Source organism: Syngnathus leptorhynchus, chromosome 6 (genome assembly GCF_054491065.1).
Source record: "Syngnathus leptorhynchus isolate UIUO chromosome 6, UIUO_Slep, whole genome shotgun sequence".
Lineage (NCBI taxonomy): Eukaryota > Metazoa > Chordata > Actinopteri > Syngnathiformes > Syngnathidae > Syngnathus > Syngnathus leptorhynchus.
The window spans coordinates 4,117,870-4,138,109 of NC_141200.1; the positions used below are offsets into that span (position 1 = coordinate 4,117,870).

At 43.6% G+C, this 20,240-nt stretch overlaps 4 protein-coding genes across 6 annotated transcripts; 2 read left to right on the forward strand and 2 right to left on the reverse strand.

Moving 5' to 3' along the window:
* Positions 1 to 355: 355 nt before the first annotated feature.
* On the forward strand, positions 356 to 6,575 carry ric8b (RIC8 guanine nucleotide exchange factor B). The gene is made up of 10 exons (XM_085913301.1): positions 356 to 542; positions 916 to 963; positions 1,202 to 1,834; positions 2,325 to 2,419; positions 2,602 to 2,752; positions 2,858 to 2,953; positions 3,028 to 3,172; positions 3,348 to 3,492; positions 3,563 to 3,682; positions 5,060 to 6,575. Exons 1-10 carry the CDS (start codon positions 459 to 461, stop codon positions 5,166 to 5,168), a joined length of 1,626 nt encoding a protein of 541 aa, XP_085769427.1. The 5' UTR covers positions 356 to 458; the 3' UTR covers positions 5,169 to 6,575.
* A 31-nt stretch (positions 6,576 to 6,606) lies between these two features.
* Positions 6,607 to 11,507, reverse strand: LOC147055402 (NAD-dependent protein deacetylase sirtuin-3). 3 transcript variants are annotated; one of them, XM_085913306.1, is made up of 9 exons: positions 11,183 to 11,507; positions 8,200 to 8,407; positions 7,967 to 8,119; positions 7,672 to 7,904; positions 7,478 to 7,578; positions 7,255 to 7,416; positions 7,166 to 7,186; positions 6,974 to 7,096; positions 6,607 to 6,899 (listed from the first exon to the last, which is right to left on the reverse strand). In XM_085913306.1, the coding sequence occupies exons 2-9, from the start codon at positions 8,397 to 8,399 to the stop codon at positions 6,789 to 6,791; spliced, it is 1,104 nt and encodes a 367-aa protein (XP_085769432.1). In that variant the 5' UTR covers positions 8,400 to 8,407; positions 11,183 to 11,507; the 3' UTR covers positions 6,607 to 6,788. The 3 variants fall into 3 exon arrangements, with proteins under 3 accessions (XP_085769432.1, XP_085769431.1, XP_085769430.1); XM_085913305.1 differs by having other exon boundaries at positions 6,607 to 6,902; XM_085913304.1 differs by having other exon boundaries at positions 6,607 to 6,902; positions 6,974 to 7,186.
* A 62-nt stretch (positions 11,508 to 11,569) lies between these two features.
* Positions 11,570 to 14,215, forward strand: tmem263 (transmembrane protein 263). Its single transcript, XM_085913307.1, has 3 exons — positions 11,570 to 11,922; positions 12,955 to 13,020; positions 13,659 to 14,215. Exons 2-3 carry the CDS (start codon positions 12,957 to 12,959, stop codon positions 13,955 to 13,957), a joined length of 363 nt encoding a protein of 120 aa, XP_085769433.1. The 5' UTR covers positions 11,570 to 11,922; positions 12,955 to 12,956; the 3' UTR covers positions 13,958 to 14,215.
* A 690-nt stretch (positions 14,216 to 14,905) lies between these two features.
* Positions 14,906 to 19,830, reverse strand: LOC147055404 (uncharacterized). The gene is made up of 8 exons (XM_085913303.1): positions 17,034 to 19,830; positions 16,761 to 16,945; positions 16,574 to 16,671; positions 16,327 to 16,505; positions 16,059 to 16,251; positions 15,770 to 15,917; positions 15,503 to 15,581; positions 14,906 to 15,430 (listed from the first exon to the last, which is right to left on the reverse strand). Exons 1-8 carry the CDS (start codon positions 18,763 to 18,765, stop codon positions 15,342 to 15,344), a joined length of 2,703 nt encoding a protein of 900 aa, XP_085769429.1. The 5' UTR covers positions 18,766 to 19,830; the 3' UTR covers positions 14,906 to 15,341.
* Between the last annotated feature and the right edge of the window lie 410 nt (positions 19,831 to 20,240).

Genomic DNA, 20,240 nt, shown 5'->3' on the forward strand with positions numbered 1-20,240 from the left:
CAAATGAAATAATGAAAATAATTAAGTACATTATTTGAATTATTATTCAAAAGATTGTTTTGTACAATTCAGAAACAAATTATCAAGAAATGTGACTTACATTTTAATGGAAATATACAAAATCATTCATTATAAAATAATACATGGATACAAATTGAAGAGTATATTCATAAAATTGAGAGTAATTTCTAAAAAACAAAAAAAACCTTAAAAGTAAAGCCTATTGTTTAATTTTTTAAAGCAAAATACGTTAGTGATCTGAATAATGGAAAAATCCGTCGTTGGAGGCGGTCTTTAAACACATCGCAAAAGAAAGCGGAAAAAAAAGACACCCAGACAGAAACAGTGTCAAAATTTCCGTACCGGTGAACCGACACTTAAACGCATCAGGCTAGCCTGACAGCTAGCTAGCTCAAAAGACACTCAAGCAGCCGTTTAGTGTTTCTCTGACAGCCGCCATGGACTTAAATAATGTGTTGTCGCAGCTCGAAAGTGCTAACGACGTGGACATTGAGGAGCTTCTCCGCGAGTTTAATCGAGAGGTAAGTTGTACTCATTTTTTGTTTGCTTGTTTGTTTGTTTGTTTTCTACGTCCGCTAAAAACAAATGTAGCAAGAGCGTCAGCTAGCAGACTTGCTAATTAAGCGGATTGCCTTTTAAGCAAGCAAGTAATCCCGATGAGCCACCTAAAGACACAAGTAAAGCCTTGTGATGTTTAATGTCCATGTTCTAGTTTTGTTCCGACGCTAACATTGTACGTCAAACCTGTGCACACACTCACTATAATAAACAAAGTCTTTTTCTAGTTTGTGGAGTCATTAAGTAACATTGAGTGGTTTCAGGCAGCATTCCCTTCTATTGTGTAGTTGGTATGTTGATTATGTTCAATGATCTTTTCCTTTTTTTTTTTTCCAGAACAGCCACACCTTCACTTTTGACCAGAAGGAGGAAACACTGCGCAGTGTAAGCAAACGCCATCATTGTATTGCACCCATCATCCGCCAGAGTACCCTTATAAGGGCGGTGGCTGAACTGGACCCCATTCCAGCTTGCTTGTCTGTTAAAAACAATAGAAAGAGAAAATCATTGCATAATAAATTGTAGTCACAATATTGAGGATTTTTATTCATCGTATTTATGGAATCCTTCTCAAATCGTTCAGCCCAAGAATTGAATTGGACATTCCACGTTGCCATTACAGAAGCTGTGCCAGAGTGTGCTGATAGTACTGGGAATGCAAGTGCCACTCAGCTGTCAGAAAACATGTCTGGAGACCCTCCGCATCCTCTCCCGTGACAAGTGCGTCCTGGCACCAGTCGCCACCCGTGACGGCATGCTGACTCTGGCCAGATTGGCCCAATTGAGCGCCTGGGAGACGGCGGGCGACGGCCAGGAGCCCCCGCAGCCGAGCGTGCCGGTGGCCGAGGAGGAGAGGGTGGTGGTGGTGGAGGCCCTGAAGTGTCTGTGCAACGTGGTGTACAACAGCGCGGCGGCTCAGCAAGTGAGCGTGGACGTGAAGCTGGCCCACGGCCTGTGCGCCAGCCTGCGCACGGCCGCCGCGTGGCACCACGAGGTGGGCCTGTTCACACTGCGCCTCCTCTTCCTGCTGTCGGCACTGCGCTCGGATCTGCGGGTGGAGCTGAGGACGGAGAGGCAGGTGGTGAAGCTCCTGGCCGAGGTGTTGGAGCACACCCTGGACGTGAGGTGGGACGGCACCTATGAGGCGGCCCGGCCGGACCCGCAGTCCCTGCCCCTGCCCGCTGAGGACAACGACAGAGCGATGGAAGCTCTCAAAGCCCTGTTCAACCTCACTGTATGCAATGCCGACGGCAAGGTAAGTGTTGCTGATTGAAGATGACCTCAAAGTTTGTCAGGCTGGGCTGCGCATTTTCGTAACAGGTGGCAATTTTGGAAGCCAAGGTTTTAAGATGGGGATTAGGCTCACGGTTCTCCCGGAGTTTATCCTGGCTGACTTTGGGCTGGGATACACCCCGGACTGGTTGCCAGTCAAATGTTATCCAATTCGGGTCTGCAAGCGCCTAGCTGGCAACCAGTGCAGGGTGTGTTCCCTGCCTGTTGCCAAAAGTCATCTGGGAGACGCCCATCTAGACATCTAAAGGTGTGCAAGGAAAATTCATTGTGACTAAATGCAGCTAAAGAAATACATTTATTTTCACCATATTGTTATCATTGTTATATTGGACAAGTTCTGTTTGTCTGGTAAAAAAAAAAACAAATAGTGTCTGAATTTTAAAAATTCTTTTTATTTTATTCTTTTTTTTTTTTTTTTATTATTCTTTTTTTTTTTTTTTTTTTTTTTTTAGGAAGATGACCACCAGTACAGAATCATTGCTGCCATCTTGCGCCATGTGCTGATGTTAAGAACTGAGACAGAGGAGAAAACAGAGGAAGCACACAGGTGGGGGACTGGAGCTTTTTCGTGCACCGATATTTTTACCTTTTACCATTGCAACCTATTTTACAGATTGTAATTTTTATTTTCACAATGTTAAAAATGCAAACAACACTACATGTCTTTGTGGTGTTTCTGATGCTTATCACCTGGCCCGCCTCTATTTCCTTGTTTGTTGTAACTCTTAGCCACGCCGTCAACCTGCTCAACAACCTGCCCGTGTCCTGCCTGGACGTGTTAATCGACTTACCCGTACGGGGAGGCCTGGAAGAATATGGTGGCAAAAACATGGACGCCATACAGGTCTTACTGGACTTTATGGAGAAACGGATAGACAAGGTAAAAGTTCAGAAAGTGGTGGCGGCGGCTAATGTGCGCTAGCTTGACGGATGTGGTGTTACTTTTAGCGTTAGCGTGCACAGCTAATGATACGTAATGTGTCAGGGCTCCAACTACAAAGAGGGTCTTACTCCTGTGCTCAGCCTGCTGACCGAAGGGTCCAGACACCACAGAGAGATTCGCCGATATATCAAAGCTCAGGTACTGCAAACGTGACGACAACAACAAAACAGCTTTCTCTTCAAATGAGTGATTTTTTTTGTCCTCTCTAACAGGTGCTTCCTCCACTCACGGATGTGAAGATCAGGCCGGAGGTCGGAACTACCACCAGGAACAAACTGGTGCGCCTGATGACGCACGTGGAGATGGCAGTCAAGCAGGCGGCCGCAGAATTTCTCTTTGTTTTGTGTAAAGAGAGCGGTAAGGGCAAGCATGCGAGCGTACGCTTGTCAGGCCGGAGAGCAAATTTCCAGGTGTTGCCTCGTCGAGGCTCATTTGGCAAAAAAAAATCACATTTGTCAAAGTCGGAGTTTAGGATCATGGCCGGTTTTCCATCGGTTTTCCAACTAAATGAACCTTCTTGTGTGATGTTTAGTGGACAACCTGTTGAAGTACACGGGCTACGGCAATGCGGCGGGACTCTTGATGGCACGAGGCCTGCTGGGAGGAGGGAGGGGAGAGACCGAGTACTCGCCCGACGAAGACTCTGACACCGAAGAGTACAAAACTGCCAAACCTTTGTAAGTGGAGGGTGAGGTCATTTGGCTTGTGCGGCGTATCTCATACAAACTAACCTTCTTGTTTCCCTAGCATCAACCCCATCACCGGTCATGTGGAAGAACCCATGCCGAACCCCATGGAGGAGATGACCGAGGAACAGAAAGAGTACGAAGCCCAGAAGCTTGTCAACATGTTGGACAAGTTGTCAAGGTAACCACGGCAACCACCTGTTATTTATTGACCAGGGCAAAGAGCGGCACACAAAACAAGAAGAGCATAATTCACAATTAGGTGCTCACCAGTAGTTTCCTTATTTTTCATCAGGTTACTTTTTATCATTTGAATTCCTATTTGTCATCCAGTGCAAGTTTGGAGACATATTTGAGGTGTTGACAGGCTTTACTAACATTTTAACAAGCAGCAGGATCCAGGCACCTTAGCGCTCGCTGACCTTTGCCGCGTTCGCATCCCATCGCCCGTCTCGTCTCTCCCCGCCAACCGAGTCGCCCCGACAAGAATCTCCTCTGGGTCAATTAGACGCAGGGAGTGAAACGGACCCGGTTATTCAGGCTCTATTAATTAGACTCTGCACCTAATTGGTTAACGGAGCGGACCTGTGGCGCAGGTTTCTATTCATGTTTTTAATAACCAATGCAAGTGTCCAGACTTTATTGGCGCAAGGCTGAACAAATGCACGGGCCTGGCCATTGTGGCAAAAGGGCTGATGCGTAATGAGGCACGTGCGGCAAAAGAGGAAAATTCCTTTCCAACAACCGCTTCTCCTTCCTTTCATGTTGCGACTCCAGAACACACGGACTCTAAGGGGATGAATCAACCCTGAAAGAATGTCCTCTACTAACTGCTTAACCGGTCCTCCAATTAGCACATACTCTACCTGTACGCCTTTTGTGAATTTGTGTCTTGGTTTTAATTGGGAGAGATGATGTCGCACGCTTCTTAGGCTCCGTTGACATTTGACCAGCGACTTTGGGAATTGGTGACGTTATTGAGCTGTAAGATATACCCCAAAAGCTTTTTTTAATTTACTTTAAATAAAAAATAAAAAAATAAAAAACCTGGGACTGGCTCATAGGCCTTGATCTTGACACCTGTTCTCCTTTTTTTTTTTCTTTTTTTTTTTTTTTTTCATAGCTCCGAGTGTGAAGAGTTGTCTGTTTATTTGTCTTGCAATTTGGCTGGGACGAGTTCAGGGTGTGATCAGACTAAAAAGTTAAGTCTTGGCATCGACAGTTGTGACTGTCATCTCAGAGGGAGTGGCGACACGCACGTCCACACACACACACAGAAGGTACTGTATAATTGGATTAGGATGAAGGAGCAGTCATGGCTTTGAGGAGATTAGCCCCAGTGCTGATCCTGTAATTAAACTGCCACTGGAGAGGAGAAGGAGAGCGGGTGAGGGGTTGGCTGGACAAGTGTCCATGACAGAGTTGGGAACTCCTGAAGTCCAAAGTAAAATGATCTCAAATCTCATTTTTCTAGCTCGTGTTGTCTTAACTTCCAGGTGATTAAATTGTCCAAGCGCAGGTTTCAACTCACGAATCGGCCATGTTTTTATGCGTGCAGGCAGAGCGTGATCCGTCCCATGGGAGTCAAGCCGGACGGGACGTTAGCGCCACTGGAGGAAACGCTGCGTGCGCCGCCCGGAGACGATGCTGGATCTGACTCTGATTAGAGCATGTCGGGCAGGGACTGAGGAAAAAAAAAAAAAAAGCTGTGTCACGCTTCCAGGGCTGGATCTATCAGACCACCTCATGGTAGGTGGATTCTTCTTTAGGGGTTACGTTGTCCTACATATATCCTAAATTTATTTATTGTCTCACCAATAATAGCCAAGCACAAGAATACAAATTATTATTATTTGCAAAACTTTTTTTTTTTTTACCTCACTTTTTTGGTTATACATATTCCCCCCAAAAATTTTTTCCACTAATATACCGAGAACGTTAATTGCCAGCATGCTCGACGTCCATTAAATGAACCCAATTCAATTAGAGCGAAAGCACACTAGAGTTTCCCAATCGTCCTAAATTCCTGTCAAACTGTTATTGAACAATCATTCCACGGAGGAAGCAATTGCAGAGGATCCAGCCCCCGTAGTGTGTGACAGCTCAAAATGGCGCGCGGGTCTCGATTCAGGAGGACTTTGTCCCCTCGTGACGGTGAAGAGACCTCACTGTTGCACCTTTTTTGTCTTTATTTTCTTTTTCATTCCTAAATTGAGGAGTTATTCAAATCATTGTGGATTGAATGGCCATCATTCCTTCATCTGTACTTTGTAGTACTTCTTCTCCATGTTTATATGTCGTTTTCACACATAGGCCTAAATTAAAACATGAAGTCTGGAATGAGAGCAGGACAGAACTGCTTGAGTATTTTAAACTTGGGAAGTGTCGCTGTGAATAGTTTTTGAAGCTGAAAGTCATGTGCTGTTACTGTAAAAAAAAATTACCCTTTTTATTTCATTATTGAAAATACAGTGGTACCTTGCCTTACAGAGTTCCCACATCTTAATGCGAGTTACTTTTTATTTATTTAAAAAAAATATATATTATTAAATTGAAGACCCAACTTCCCACCAATGACTCGTGTTGGCCAAACTGGCTCAAGTCCATAAATGTTCATCTGCTCTTCAGAATTATGACCGAAACCACATCACTGTTATCCCTTTATTGGTTTCGCTATTGTGATTGAGAATGTTAATTTATTTGGAGATTTAAATTCAATGATTTGTTCATCGCTATTATAATTGATACTTTGATTGATGCGTCTGATCAGGGAAAGCATAAACTCAAGTCAAGGTCCCACTGTAATTTCTAAATACAAATTACGGTACAACAGGCCTACAATTGTGTTCTTAACATTCCTTTCATCCAGTGGACTTTGCTGGTGGTGAACCTCCTGTATACATGTTTTCAATTTAGATTGATTGTCAAACATCTCAATTTGGTATGTTTTTTTGTTTTGTTTTTTTCCTGAGGAGAATGTGTTCTTTTTGCACACTTTTACATGATGTAAACCTCACTTTATTTATTTATCTAGTAAAAGTTCACTGAAACAAAAACAGGTTTAATAAAAAAAATAAAAAAAATACAAATAGTCAGTTTGGGGTTATTGCTCAACAGGCTTTATTAAATATTGCTTAAAATAATCTTTATACTGTGTTAAAAAGTTGACTGGATTTTTGTCACATGCTTTAAGTAGACATTTGTGATTTGTACATTCAAAGTATATTACAAAGAGAGCGTCCCGTCAAGAATAACCGTATGTTTGTGTCCAAGCTTCCCGCCCGTCATCAGTTTCTCGGGCAGGAAGAGGCCGAGCACTTGCTGTCCGTCTCCGAGTCCGACTCCTCGCAGTCCCTGCCACCGCTTTGGCTTCTGCCGCTGACCAATGTTGGGATGCGCTGCTGGGAGAGATTCATTTGATTGATTTCTCTTTGTGTTTTGGCTCCCTAAAAATGGATGATGGTTAGCAAACCTCTTGCTCGTGATTCTTCATCAGCTCCACGATGTCGTCGTTCCAGCTCAACATTTCGGCAAACCTCCGCACCGTGTTTTCGAGGTCACCCAGTTCCACGTGGTCCCCTCTGCGCATTGGGACCTTCAGGAACGGGCCCACGGGGTGACGATTGAGGAGGAGGCGCGGCACCGTAGAGCGTACGGTGTTTACCAAGCTGGCAAAAGGCTCGATCTGAAACGCCATTTGTTAGGAATCTACTCACACCGGAAGCCGAGAGGTCGGCGGGCGTTGCCGAGCACCTGTAGCGAGGTCCCCATGATGACGAGCAGGTCGGCTTTGGGGAAGTCTTTGGTGTGGAGGAAGTACTTCTGAGGGAGGTCCTCGCCGAAGAAGACCACGTCGGGCTTGACCGTGGCGGAGCAGAACGTGCACGTGGGGATGTCGCCGTTCATGATGGCACTCTGGGAGAAACAACGTTAAAAGTGGGCTGGTCTGCTTTTCAAATATCTTCAAGAGGGTCACCTTTGCTTCTTCTGCCGGATACGATGTGTAGCACAGGTGACAGGAAGCGGTAGCAAAACTGCCATGAGCTTCTACCAGTTTCTCATCTGGGATACCACACACTGAGAAGCCAAACGGTGACTTTCAGAAGGTCAGTGATATCAATTTAAAAAAAAAAAACGTCGGATGCTCTATCTCCTTTGTGTGTCACTCACGTTTCTCCAGGCCGTCGATGTTCTGCGTGTACAAGCGGAGAAGGAGGCCTTTGTGGTGCAGCATGCGGATGAAGTAATGGATGTAATTGGGTCTGTGGTTGCCGGGATAGAGCACTTTGGCTAAGGAGAAGAAAGGCTGCGGGTCGTTGGAGAAGTAGTCCACGTTGAAAATGGCTTCAGGGTAGGGGACATTGTATGCCTCCAAGTTGGCGTAAAGGCCCGTCCCTGGAGTTCTGATATGAAGGCGGCTAGTTGAGGAAGGGCACTCAAATCAAGACTGGGTCCCAACACTAACCTGAAGTCGGGAATTCCGCTGGCGGTGCTGATTCCAGCTCCGGTCACCACCACTACGTTCTTACAACGACCCAGCTTTATGAGGCGGGCCACGGAGGCCAGACCGCCACCAGATTTGGTCACATTCTGATCTTGACCTAATTGCTTTTCTTCACTGGACAAGACAAGAGAGAAGAGGCATTGGATAGTTTCCCAGATGTCATCTGATTCTGTAGGAATTTGATGTTTTCCCACCTGGAATTCGGGCCTCCTTGCCTGCTTACGCTCATCTGACAGAGGTTCTGGGTCAAGGCTGAGTCAGACTGCTTCTTGCGCCGTTTCCCATACTGGCCCTGTCCAGAGTCCCGAGACTCTGCTCCTCTGGAACTGCGTGTTATTCTCACGACAGTTGACCGCGGGGAACTTTTATCTTCGTTGGGCTTGGATGTGTTCATCCTGGCACCTTGATACAATAACAGAATTAAAGAGTGAAAAAGGAGGAAATGTGCCATTTTCACTCAAAGCGGCTATTTTCCAATCATTCCGGCCAAGTCAAGGTAGCACTGAAGACAAATCAACAGTGGGGTGAATTTGATGACCCCGCCATAAATCCACCCATAGAAAGTCCAAACATCTTATGTGTGATGAACTTTTGGTTTCCTCAGCACACTCATTCCTCTCAGGCCATATTTAGAAAGCCGTTAACATGGAATCAACTCTTCCCTCAAACGGCACTGTGAAATGCTTTAAACCTGTCAACTGTTGAACAAAAGTGAATAGCTGCAATATATTTAGCAGACCCCCCCCCCCCACCTTTAGCCAGTCCTCACTTCTGAGAAGCTATGCAACAGTCCACAGCTGTGGCAGCTTTACTGTTCAGGGAAAAGCAATGGGGTTAGTTGGGGGGGCTAGCGAGCACGCCCCCCCCCCCCCAAAACCCCAAAAAAGGACCAAGATTGCCAATGTGTCAACAAACCCAGCTGGAGAACAGAAAAAGAAGATGCCCCCCCCTCTCTCTCTGAGCAGGGACTGCAGAGATAAATGATACAGAGGCGGGATTCAATAAAGAGGGAACAGAGGAGGGCAGGGAGGATGGAGGGGGTGGGGGGGTGTCTTCTTTTCCAAAGCTCTTCAGAGAGGAATGAGTGATCAGCGAGAAAGCAGACAAAAGGATCTACAAACCATAAAACACGGCTGCCTCGGAGGTAAGACCTTCTGCTTATTCTCTCTGATGGCCCCTTAGCGCCCCCTAGAGGCCACAGGGAGATACTTTTGATTGTACTATAGAAAGGAAGTAAAATCTTGGATTCATTTGAGCGCAATAGCGCCACCATACATGTTTTTTTTTTTTTAGCACATCCTGAAGAACTATTAAAAACAGCGGGATGTTGAGGTTATCTTTTGTGTGGACTCTCCTGCTGAGAACAGGCAATAAATCAGTCCACTTAGTTATTAAAGTAAAAATGGAGGAGACATCTTTAAAAAAAAATAAAAGGCTTTCTGCGTTCAACTTTGTCTGAGAAGTCAAACATCAATCGCATTAGCGAAAGAAGGCCTAATTGTGATCAAAAATGCTCTTAGCGTTCTTAAATGATAAAAGAAAGAAGAATCCTTGTATAAATGACAAAAGGTCTTTTTAAGAGGATTTGGGTGAACACCCCAACCCCCCTTACGCCTTACCCCTCCCTTGTTTGGCCTTTCATGCCGTTTGCTCTTCACAGTGGAGAAGTCGAAGGGCCGTTGTGGCCCCCAGTGTACCGCAGCGCCGGACCACCAGCGGTGTCGCTGCTCACATGAGGGCTGCGGTGATCTCATTAGGACCCCGGCCCACAACACTGGGCACACTCCAGTGCTCACCATTATACCCCCCCCCACACACACACACACACAAAAAGATAATCCTTTTACAATTTCAGTGGGAGGGGTTCCGACCCAAATACCGACAAAGAGCAAATCGAGTCAGAATAAAAAAACAAAAAACAACCACATGTTGCTAACAGTGCGATTTGTAGGCCCGACAACAAAACGGAAAAGGTCGACTCGAGAACAAAATGTTTCCCGAGCTTTACGGAGCTAAGGCATATTAGAAAAAAACTCGTCGCCAAGGTATATTGAAATAATTGGGCCTGCCGTCTAATGGAAGATGGTCAGCACGTCATCATTTGCATAAATAGATGAGGAATTGAATTTTGACTAACTCGACGCCACTAAAGGAACATTCCCATTCATGTCACCAGCTGATCCTCCTCCTGGTGGTGCTTGTCCTTTGCGTTTAACCCCTGCACTCATTCTGGTCCCCCCCTCCTCCAAAACAAGGGATGGCACCAGGCAGCTTGGTCGCCATGGAAACCTCTTCATCACTTGGTCAGAGAGGCAACAGCTCAATGTTGTGCTTCCCCACCTGCTCGCTAATGACATATCAGTGTGTGTAGCGCCTTTGTGCGGCCCTTCACTAACACAAAGCCGTGCGTGCTAATTTGTGTTAGCATATTGGTTGGTGTCACACAAGGGAAGGAGGACGACTAATGACTCTTGTCCCCTCGTTACTCCTCTCAGGCTCTTTTAGCTTTCATTTCCAATAATATCTTGAGATTATTAGTTCAACTCAGATACCTTAAAAAGATGTTTGTCAGATGATTTCCCCCACCCTATAAGTAGTAATACAAACTAGATCATTATAAATATGAAAATATAGTGGTAATTATAGATTTTAGATTATTTTTATTTTCTATTATTATTTTTTTCTCTTTTTGCTCTTTTAGCTTTCATTTCCAATAATATCTTGAGATTATTAGATCAGCTCAGATACCTTAAAAAGATGTTTGTCAGATGATTTACCCCACCTATAAGTAGTAATACAAACTATATCATCATAAATATGAAAACATAGTGGTAATTATAGTTTTTAGATTATTTTATTTTTTTCTCTCTCTCTCTAGTGTGTGTACCAAAGCTTGAGAACCGTATTGTCCAAATATTTTTCATTCTATTCAGTACAGTTTACAAATGACATAGACGGATTAGACTGCCCCCTGCTGTATCAAGCAGCTAATTGCATCTTGGATACTCTGGAAGCTCGATACATGTCCATTTACGATGAACATTTAACAAGTAACACTCACCCATTAAAAGCCTCCCAATGCGCATATAAATAATAGAAATACGTACATGCCAATTTGTGCTTAGCTATAAGGAAGTGAACAATTTCTGTACTGGTGACGCAAATTTACTTAGTTACCTTTTGTCTCCACCGAGTAGAACGTCCGAGAGTCCAACCGACGGGGATGTTGCAGAAAGGGCTGGAATAACCTTTTTAGGTGGAAAAATGTGATTAAATAAACAAAGACCACACGGAATCGTAAATGCACATAGCTGTCATCTCAGAGGCAGCTTCCGGACACTCGCGAAGCCATTACAAACACTGGCGGGAAAAACGGAATTCGTGTCACGTGGTATAGCGTTTCCCTACACGGTATTTTACTTTGTGCTGAAATCACTATTTTTTTTTTAAAAAAAGGACAAAACATGATGGAAAAATAAAATTCGAAAAAATATAAAATCAAACACACACACAAAAAAAACTCACGAGTGTAGACTTCAAATCAATTTAAAACTACCAAGCATACGTCACTTCCGGTTATAGACTGTAAACAACCTCACGCAAAGCTATATTTCTTTGAGAAATATAATATTAATATCAAACGGTATTGAATTTTCAATAGGTTTGAGTTATTTTGAATAGAACTTTCGTTCGAACCAAATCGTATGACGAATGTACGCGAGCGATAGAAGAAAAATACGCACGCACACTCGCACACAAGGGGGTGGAGCAATATCTTATTCCCTAGAAAAAAAACAACCTACTGGTACAGGCCAGTTTTTCCGTCGACAATCACACCCATTTACGCCTAATTTGTCATTTTAACACAGTTTTTGGACTCGACTCTTTGTGTTAAAGGGTGTAAAAAAAAAAAGAAGGTAAGTTGCCATCTTGTCAACTTATTGGAGTTCGTGTCAAGATGTCAGCAATAACAGCCACTGCTCTTGAAACCGTTTGTGTAAAGCGTGCTAAAACTTGAAAGAAATCTGTAGTATGAACATTGGGGGGAAAAAAATCGTTTAGATATATTTATATATTCCATTAGTTTTTACTCAAGTTGATGGGGAGGGGGGGATGTAGTTTACCAGGAGAGAAGTGACGTGTTTGGCTGTATGACCTAGAATATTCGAGAGAAGGCGAAAGAAACATGGATTCCCTACAGCTATATAAAACTATAAAATGCTATTAAAATGTCGCGTTTATGTTCTTTATAAACACGAATTCGGGCATTGCAGGTGTTTTCTGTTTCAGTTGGCGTAAAGTTAACCAAAGTTAGCTCTCGTGGGTTTTAGCCGCTTTGCTAGCTTGCGATGCTGCCCCCAATAATCGTCTTTAATCCTTGCTCCATAGTGCCACGTCGCCGCTCTACATATGTCAACATATGACGGCGTGTCCTGCTTTATTGCCAGCAATGTTGGGTTTCTTTAAATGGCCTGCCTGCTGCACTTCCACACCTCGTTGCAAATTATGGATCCTGCTGTGCAAAGTTTTATTTGTATTTGCAGTGAACTGGTCTACCTTGTTTTTGGGATGAGCAGCACCAACACCCGAAAGAAAACTCATTATATTTTTGCGTCTAATACTTTAAAAACCTTTTCATGAAGCATTCCAAGTCATTGACATCTATTTTTAGATCCACGCCTATGCTTTTTGTCCTCAGTAGTGTTGTTCTGCACAGGTGTTTAAAATTTCTGCACATCGGTAAAACAAAACAAATAATTGCTCAGACTAGTTAGTTGTCCGGGATATATCATATAAACATCCACTCTGGGCCGTAAACGTGATTTCCACCCAAAAAACGCCTCTCTGGTCTGTTCATGCGACTGTTTGCTCCTTGATATAATGCTGTATGTGTACATCTATTTTTTTTATTGATATGTTTATAATTATCTCCCATTATTTCCCCACAGAGATGAGCGAAGCTGAGCAGGTGCTTGAGGGCGCACCTGCTAACCTCGATGAGTCAGTAGATTCAGGTCAGTGAATGAAGTAACTATATACTGCCGGGCTATATAATTATGAATTCCGTCGGGACACATTTCAGATGAACTTGAAAAAAAGCATGGTCTTACTGCATGGTACGTCTTACTTGAGATGACGAACATAGCCATTTTTGAGTGTCCTTCCACAAATTTTGTTGAAGTACCAACACTGACTATGGGAGGCAACTCGGGGCCAAATGGTACCCAGACTGCTAAGAAATCAAATAAGCTATAACATAATCGGTTCTGTGATCCTGTTTCCAACCAGAAATGAATGAAAATGCACTTCTTTTTTCCCCAGTTTTTTTCTTTTTGTTACAAGAGTGGTTCAAAATAAAATAAAGGAACATGAATATAATGCAATATAGACCAAAGTCAAAACACATATTTACATGCCAGCTCTGTTGAGTGGAAGCATCTTTTGCTAAAACCAAATTGTGGCGAGGTTTTTTAATCTCTGAACCTGGATTTGACGCCTCCAAAAATTCTATGAAATAAACAAGCTATAATTTGAATCCATCGAACAAATATTCGATTCGGAGTTTCTCGGTCAGTGAACAGCGGAGAAGATCTTTCTTAGCTTCGACGACCTCACGGCTCTATTTCAGTGACATGTCACGTTTATCCACCAGACCCCCTCAAAGAACACCCACCGACTCAGACGGGCATTCTGGGCAGGGTGGCGGGGGGCATGTATGGCGCCACCAAGGGGGCTGTAGGAGCTACCGTGGGCACCTTGTCCTGGATAGGAGGAAAAAGCCTGGATCTCACCAAGACGGCCGCCAGCACGGTGGCTGCCGTGCCTGCCGCCGGCGTGGGCTTAGTCAAAGGAGGAGTGTCCGCAGTCGCTGGCGGCGTGACCGCCGTCGGTTCTGCCGTGGTCAGCAGAGTTCCAATCGGAGGAGGCAAAAAGAAGGACAAGTCCGACTGAGGAGAAGAAGTTAAAAGCATACTGCCGGTGTGAGTTGGCTTGCCGGGTCGCAGCAGGAGGTGACGAGCAACACGGGACTCAAACTATCGATGTGAATGTGTTCTTTGCTGTTTATATTCGCATACTGGTCAAGATAATGACATCTTCAGAAACTCCAAATAAGAGACTGCACCTTTTTTTTTTTTTTTCTGTGAGGAATATTTCCCTTCTCACCTGTGCGTCAAGTGGTCCAATAAAATGTCCGTGTCTGATTTCGATTCCAAGCCTCAGGACTGTTTTCACAAGGCAAGCCCTAAATGCACTTGAGTATCACCAGCAAGACAATCAGCCTGGAATATTAATCAATAATTGAACATCACATTTTTTTTTGTTCAATGTTCTTACTTATATTAAGTCATGCACTCCCATCAAAAAGAACATTCTGACAACTTTTCAGGGCCACTAACTTGATTATCTTTACAGATTAATTAAATTTGACCAGCTTCTTGTTCATGCTCAGCAAGTTGTGTAAAATCTACGAGAATAATGAACGGTGTAGACGTGTGCGTTCAAATCTTCCGAGAACGTAAACCACACCAGAAAAGTCAGCAAGGTGTTTGTTTTATTCACCCCCCCAACTTTTGGTGAGGAATCTCAAGTTCACTCCATCCCCCCCTATAAAGATGCACAAATATGTCTGAAGAGCTGAAATCAGATTTAAAATCAACATTTGAATGTTAAACCAACAATGAACTCAAATGTACCAGCGCCTCAAGTTTGGCTTTCAGGGTCGTCGTTCATGTTTACTCATGAGACGTGAATGCGGTTGTTTTTTTTTATTATTATGGCAATTATCTGTAAAGTGTTAACTGTCATGTTAGTAAAACTCTTCTGAATACCTTTGAATAAAGAAATTGTAAATAATACAATAAATTGTGAAGTATTGTGTGTGAGTGTGAGATGCAGAAGAAATATTGCAAGCTTTTATTTTATCTTAAATACAGATAGTCGGGATAGCTTCACTTGCAAAGTGACAAATGTTTGGGTGGAGCAAAGGCAGCCTTTTATTATCTTAACATGAAAAAAAAAATGCTTTGAGTTCATGTTTCGGTTTTTTTCTTGGCAGTTTTGTTATAAAAGATAGACGAGTCAAATCAGCTCAATTACAACCGTTCGATATATTTACAGTGCAAAAAGTATTGTGGGACACAAAATATAAGTATTCATAGTACATAAAAGCACTTTTTTAATATTGTTTGCTTACAAGCATTTGAGGAATCCATTTCACTCATTGCAAGGTATGAGGCATTCGCCTTACCGTCGACTTTAAAGATAGATTTAAAGTCAGGTAACTTAGTACCAGTATGTTGTTTGAATGAAATGTCAACGTATGCAACTGAGTTGTTTACTCTTTGGGGCCAACCACCTGCACAGGTCCAGCGGAGACCACAATCCTTGATGCCTGCTTCTTGTCTACATTTTTCACGTTTCTCCCTTTATAAAGATAAAAAATATGGTTAGCTAAAGTGCTACATTCCAAATTATAAATAGAGAGACATCCCTTACTTTTTCGAGTGAAGCAATTTGGCTCACAAGGGAAGCCAGTTGCAGTGTTGCAGATCGATGTACTGCAGTGAATGTACATCTGGACAAAGAGAGCGGTGCATATTGATATGTGCCATTCACTGCCAACTGTTGCAGCATCAAATAACATTGTGTGTGTCTTTCGCTGTGTTTGAAGAGACTCTGGTCACTGTCACTGTGACACGGTCAAAACCCCTTTACGGCTCTGTCAATAATTCCAAGAAGTTTTGTTGGCTGTACTCGCGTTACCTGTTCCTTTTGCGGTTCGAGTGAGTTGGGGTCCACAAAGGTAAACATTCGGAAAATGAAACGCCTGTAATGACTTGGGAAGTCCACACCAGAGTGAGAACCAACTGGAACCAGAGTAGACCTGTAGCGATCGTCCCTGTTAGGACACCTGGAGAAAGAACAGTTCACATCGAGGGAATTAACAAGGTCTTTGTGTTCACTTCAATCTCTCAACCAGTTGGACAGTCACTCAACCCAACTGTCTACAATATAAATTTTGCTCAGGGGGAAAAATAAATAAATAAATTACCCATCAATGATAATGTCCCACTGAGGCACGCTGTGAGGATTTGCACTAGTGGTGGTCCAACAGCGCCCAAGGTTAAGGACAATGTTGGGGTCAGTCCTATCCACAAGATGAACCTCCACATACACAGGATCCCTCAAGATTCTGGTCACAGGATAGTCCGACTCCATATAGTATGAGTTGTAAGCCACATCTTCTGCAGGTACAAAGAGACATACTCGTGACATTTTATCTCCAAACAAAGCAGGGTACCAGTCGTACATGCACATACCTTCATCGCAACCCTTCACTGAGCATCTTCCATTACCCAACCTCAGCTGCACGTTGATGGGACCCATAGCGGACACTGATATAGGAGGCGCCTCTAATTGTAGAACTTCCACAATCATAGTTACAATAGAAGTAGCCGTCTCGATTGAAGTAGTAATGTATCGACACTGGAAGAGTAAACTGAAAAGTACAATTACACTAGGTTAATCCTCAGAGGATTTCATTTGACAGGAATCACAATTGCTCACTCATAGCTACTGTCCCTGGTTATGGCACCCAGAGGTCCCATTGCCACTTCATATGATGAGGTCATCCTATTCTCATAGATTATCTGACCAGGCTCCTCCTGCAAGAAGATGTTTCTCAACAAATATTCATTTGTATAGTTTGGACTTGAGTATTCTTTTTTGGTGGTTTGATAAATTCAGATCTTACAGCCACAACAGTGCCACAAGCAGTCACGGGAAACTGGTAGATGGCAAAGGCAGAATTTGAGTCAATACTGGTGCAGCCAGGACCATCTCCCAACATTGAGATGGTTTCAAGGTCGATGTTGGGTAAAGTGGCCTGTCTGGCCACGACCACAATAAACTGACCATCCTTGGTGCATTGGACAGTCACTACGAGGACACAAAAACAATGAGATACATCATGTATTTTTCATTGGCTTGATTGCTCAAACAGATTGTAAGGTCTTCAGAAACTCACCCATCTTCCCAAAGTAGCACACGCCTTCGCTATAACAGCAGTTAAGAGCATCACAATCCGTCTCAGTGATATCTGGAGTTCCACATGGGACTCGAGTATTAGCATACACATCGCAGGTTTTGACAGGCGTGGGGTACTGGCGGTCGGGGTTTGTGGGCTTAGGGTTCTTTATTTGTTGGTGTTGGTCAGCGAAAACACCCTTTACAGGATTATAAATTGAGAAAGGATAAGGTCGAACAGGCTCTTCCACTGAGGGATTTTGACCAGGAATCTGCCCTGAAGGATTTTGACCAGGAATCTGCCCTGAAGGATTTTGACCAGGAATCTGTCTTGAAGGATTTTGACCAGGAATCTGCCTTGAAGGATTTTGACCAGGAATCTGTCTTGAAGGATTTTGACCAGGAATCTGTCTTGAAGGATTTTGACCAGGAATCTGTCTTGAAGGATTTTGACCAGGAATCTGCCCTGAAGGATTTTGACCAGGAATCTGCCCTAAAGGATTTTGACCAGGGATCTGCCCGAAAGGATTTTGACCAGGGATCTGCCCGAAAGGATTTTGACCAGGGATCTGCCCTGGTATATAAATCCAATCATTTCTAAGATTACCTTTTAAAGTATTGGGTCCAACAGGATATGTCCCTGGATTCTGCCCTTGTTGAGACTCCCAATTGTTAGGTCTGTTTCCAGGCATCTGCCCTCCAGGATATGTACCTGGATTCTGCCCTTGTTGAGACTCCCAATTGGGAGGTTTGTTTACAGGCATCTGCCCTCCAGGATATGTACCTGGATTCTGCCCTTGTTGAGACTCCCAATTGGGAGGTTTGTTTACAGGCATCTGCCCTCCAGGATATGTACCTGGATTCTGCCCTTGTTGAGACTCCCAATTGTTAGGTCTGTTTCCAGGCATCTGCCCTCCAGGATATGTACCTGGATTCTGCCCTTGTTGAGACTCCCAATTGTTAGGTCTGTTTCCAGGCATCTGCCCTCCAGGATATGTCCCTGGATTCTGCCCTTGTTGAGACTCCCTATTGGGAGGTTTGTTTACAGGCATCTGCCCTCCAGGACCTGGATTCTGCCCTTGTTGAGACTCCCAATTGTTAGGTCTGTTTCCAGGCATCTGCCCTCCAGGATATGTACCTGGATTCTGCCCTTGTTGAGACTCCCAATTGGGAGGTTTGTTTATAGGCATCTGTCCTCCAGGATATGTAACTGGATTCTGCCCTCCAGGAATTTGAAGAGGGTTCTGTCCCGGAGAAACAGGCCCAACAGGAATCTGGCCTGCAGGAGTTTGAACAGGATTCGGTCCTGGAAAGACAGGCTTAACAGTAATCTGGCCTCCAGGCGTTTGAACAGCATTCTGTCCCGGGGAAACAGGCTTGACAAGAATCTGGCCTCCAAGAATTTGAGCAGGATTCTGTCCCGGGAAAACAGGCTTGACAGTTATCTGGCCTTCAGGATTTCTTATAGGATTCTGCCCTCCAGGACTTTCACCAACATTCATCCATCCAGGATTTTGAACAGTTTGCTGGCGGGGAGGAGGAACAAGAGGAGGACCAGGTAACCTCGGATGTGTAGGATCCAACGGTTCGTTTGGATTGGTGTCATCAATAACAAACATGGGACCCGATGAATACGTAGGTCCTGAAGAATACCATGCCCTTACCCCGGTCCTCGTAAAGCATACCAGCAGCATTAACGCCACTAAGAAGCTAACACCCCTGTGGTCTGCCATGGTTTCACTCTGGTTGGACCTGGACAGTCCCCAAGTGGCCCGCCTATGTGAGCTGATGCATTTATACGGAACTAGAACCAATGACTTTTCACAACCACACCTCCTCAAATTGAGGCTGTTTTTGTCAATGGCCACTCAAAGGTTTAAGGGCTTTTTTTTATGTAATCCGATTTTTTTCTTGTTTGGTGATTTATTTATTTTTTTTAAACTGGGCTGTTTTAGAAGCTTTTTTGGAAGCTCGTCAAGGTCTAGCAAGGTGATGAGTGACATTGTGACATTACGTTACGAGCAGTATTGATGTCACAAAAACCTTTTCAAAGGTCTTTGTGAACCATGTTTGTTGCCAACAGCAGCATCGGTGGTATCGATCTTTAGCTTGAACCAATATACGCAAGCTTTTATCAAAATATGTTTTGAAAATTAGATTGACCAATAGTCTTAAATGAATTCCAAGATTCACTTTTTTTTGTTTTTGAATTTTAATCGTCTGATCTGATTATATTCTGCTAGTAATGGTCACTACACTGATTATAGTCTATATTGTGTTGCCCCACACACATTGAAGTGGAGGTGTAGCAGAGTAGCATCCTTCAAGAAAATAACGTTTTGTAAATTTCTGTCCGCAGTAGGAATAAAACCCTAACCCTCTAACTCCAAAGCCCCAAGTCCCCACAGACTGAGCTAATGTTGACTGTGACCAAGTTTATACAGTTTCAACCTCAATGGTCCATCAGTTAATTATTAAACAAGTTGACATTTCGTTTTAAGGAAAAAATTGTTTTACGATGATACTTTATGACAAATGTAAAACGTACACACCCATAGTGAATATAAAATTGGATTCATACCAAAGAATTTGTAAATACATCTATTTAAAATGAACCCTTTTAGATCTGCTATGAAAGTTATCAGGCAGATGGCTAGCCAAAAGCCTTGCCAAGGGTATGAGTGTTCTCTTCAGGGGTGACCATGGACATTGAGCAGCTGGTCACTGTGACTTGTTGGCTTCAAAATGACCATTCCAACTCCACTGGACAGAAAGGAGCCAGCAGATACGGGGGGGGGGGGGGGGGGGGTTGACTGTGCGAAAATAAATGTGAGCTATACAATCTGTGTGTCTGGAGTCTGTTCGCAAAATATTTGAGCAGGAGGTAATTCCGGTATTTCCAACAATTGTGGGAAACTTAAGTTAATCTTGGGGTATAACAGTATCATGTACTTTTTGATATGAAATATTTATTGTTTTACCGTTAAGTGCAGCACATTGAAGTCACTGCGGGGGTTTGTCATTCCTGCAGGGGCACTGAGGATTCCATGTTGCGCTGATCTTATAGTTTTTGTTGCGCTAAGGCAGATATTTTACATTTGAAAATGTTCATGTCTTACCAAAAACGTCACAAAGGTGTATATTTACAAAGTCATAATCTTGTTTCAGTTTACTTACAAATGTTTTCACATGTGAAATCTGGACAGAG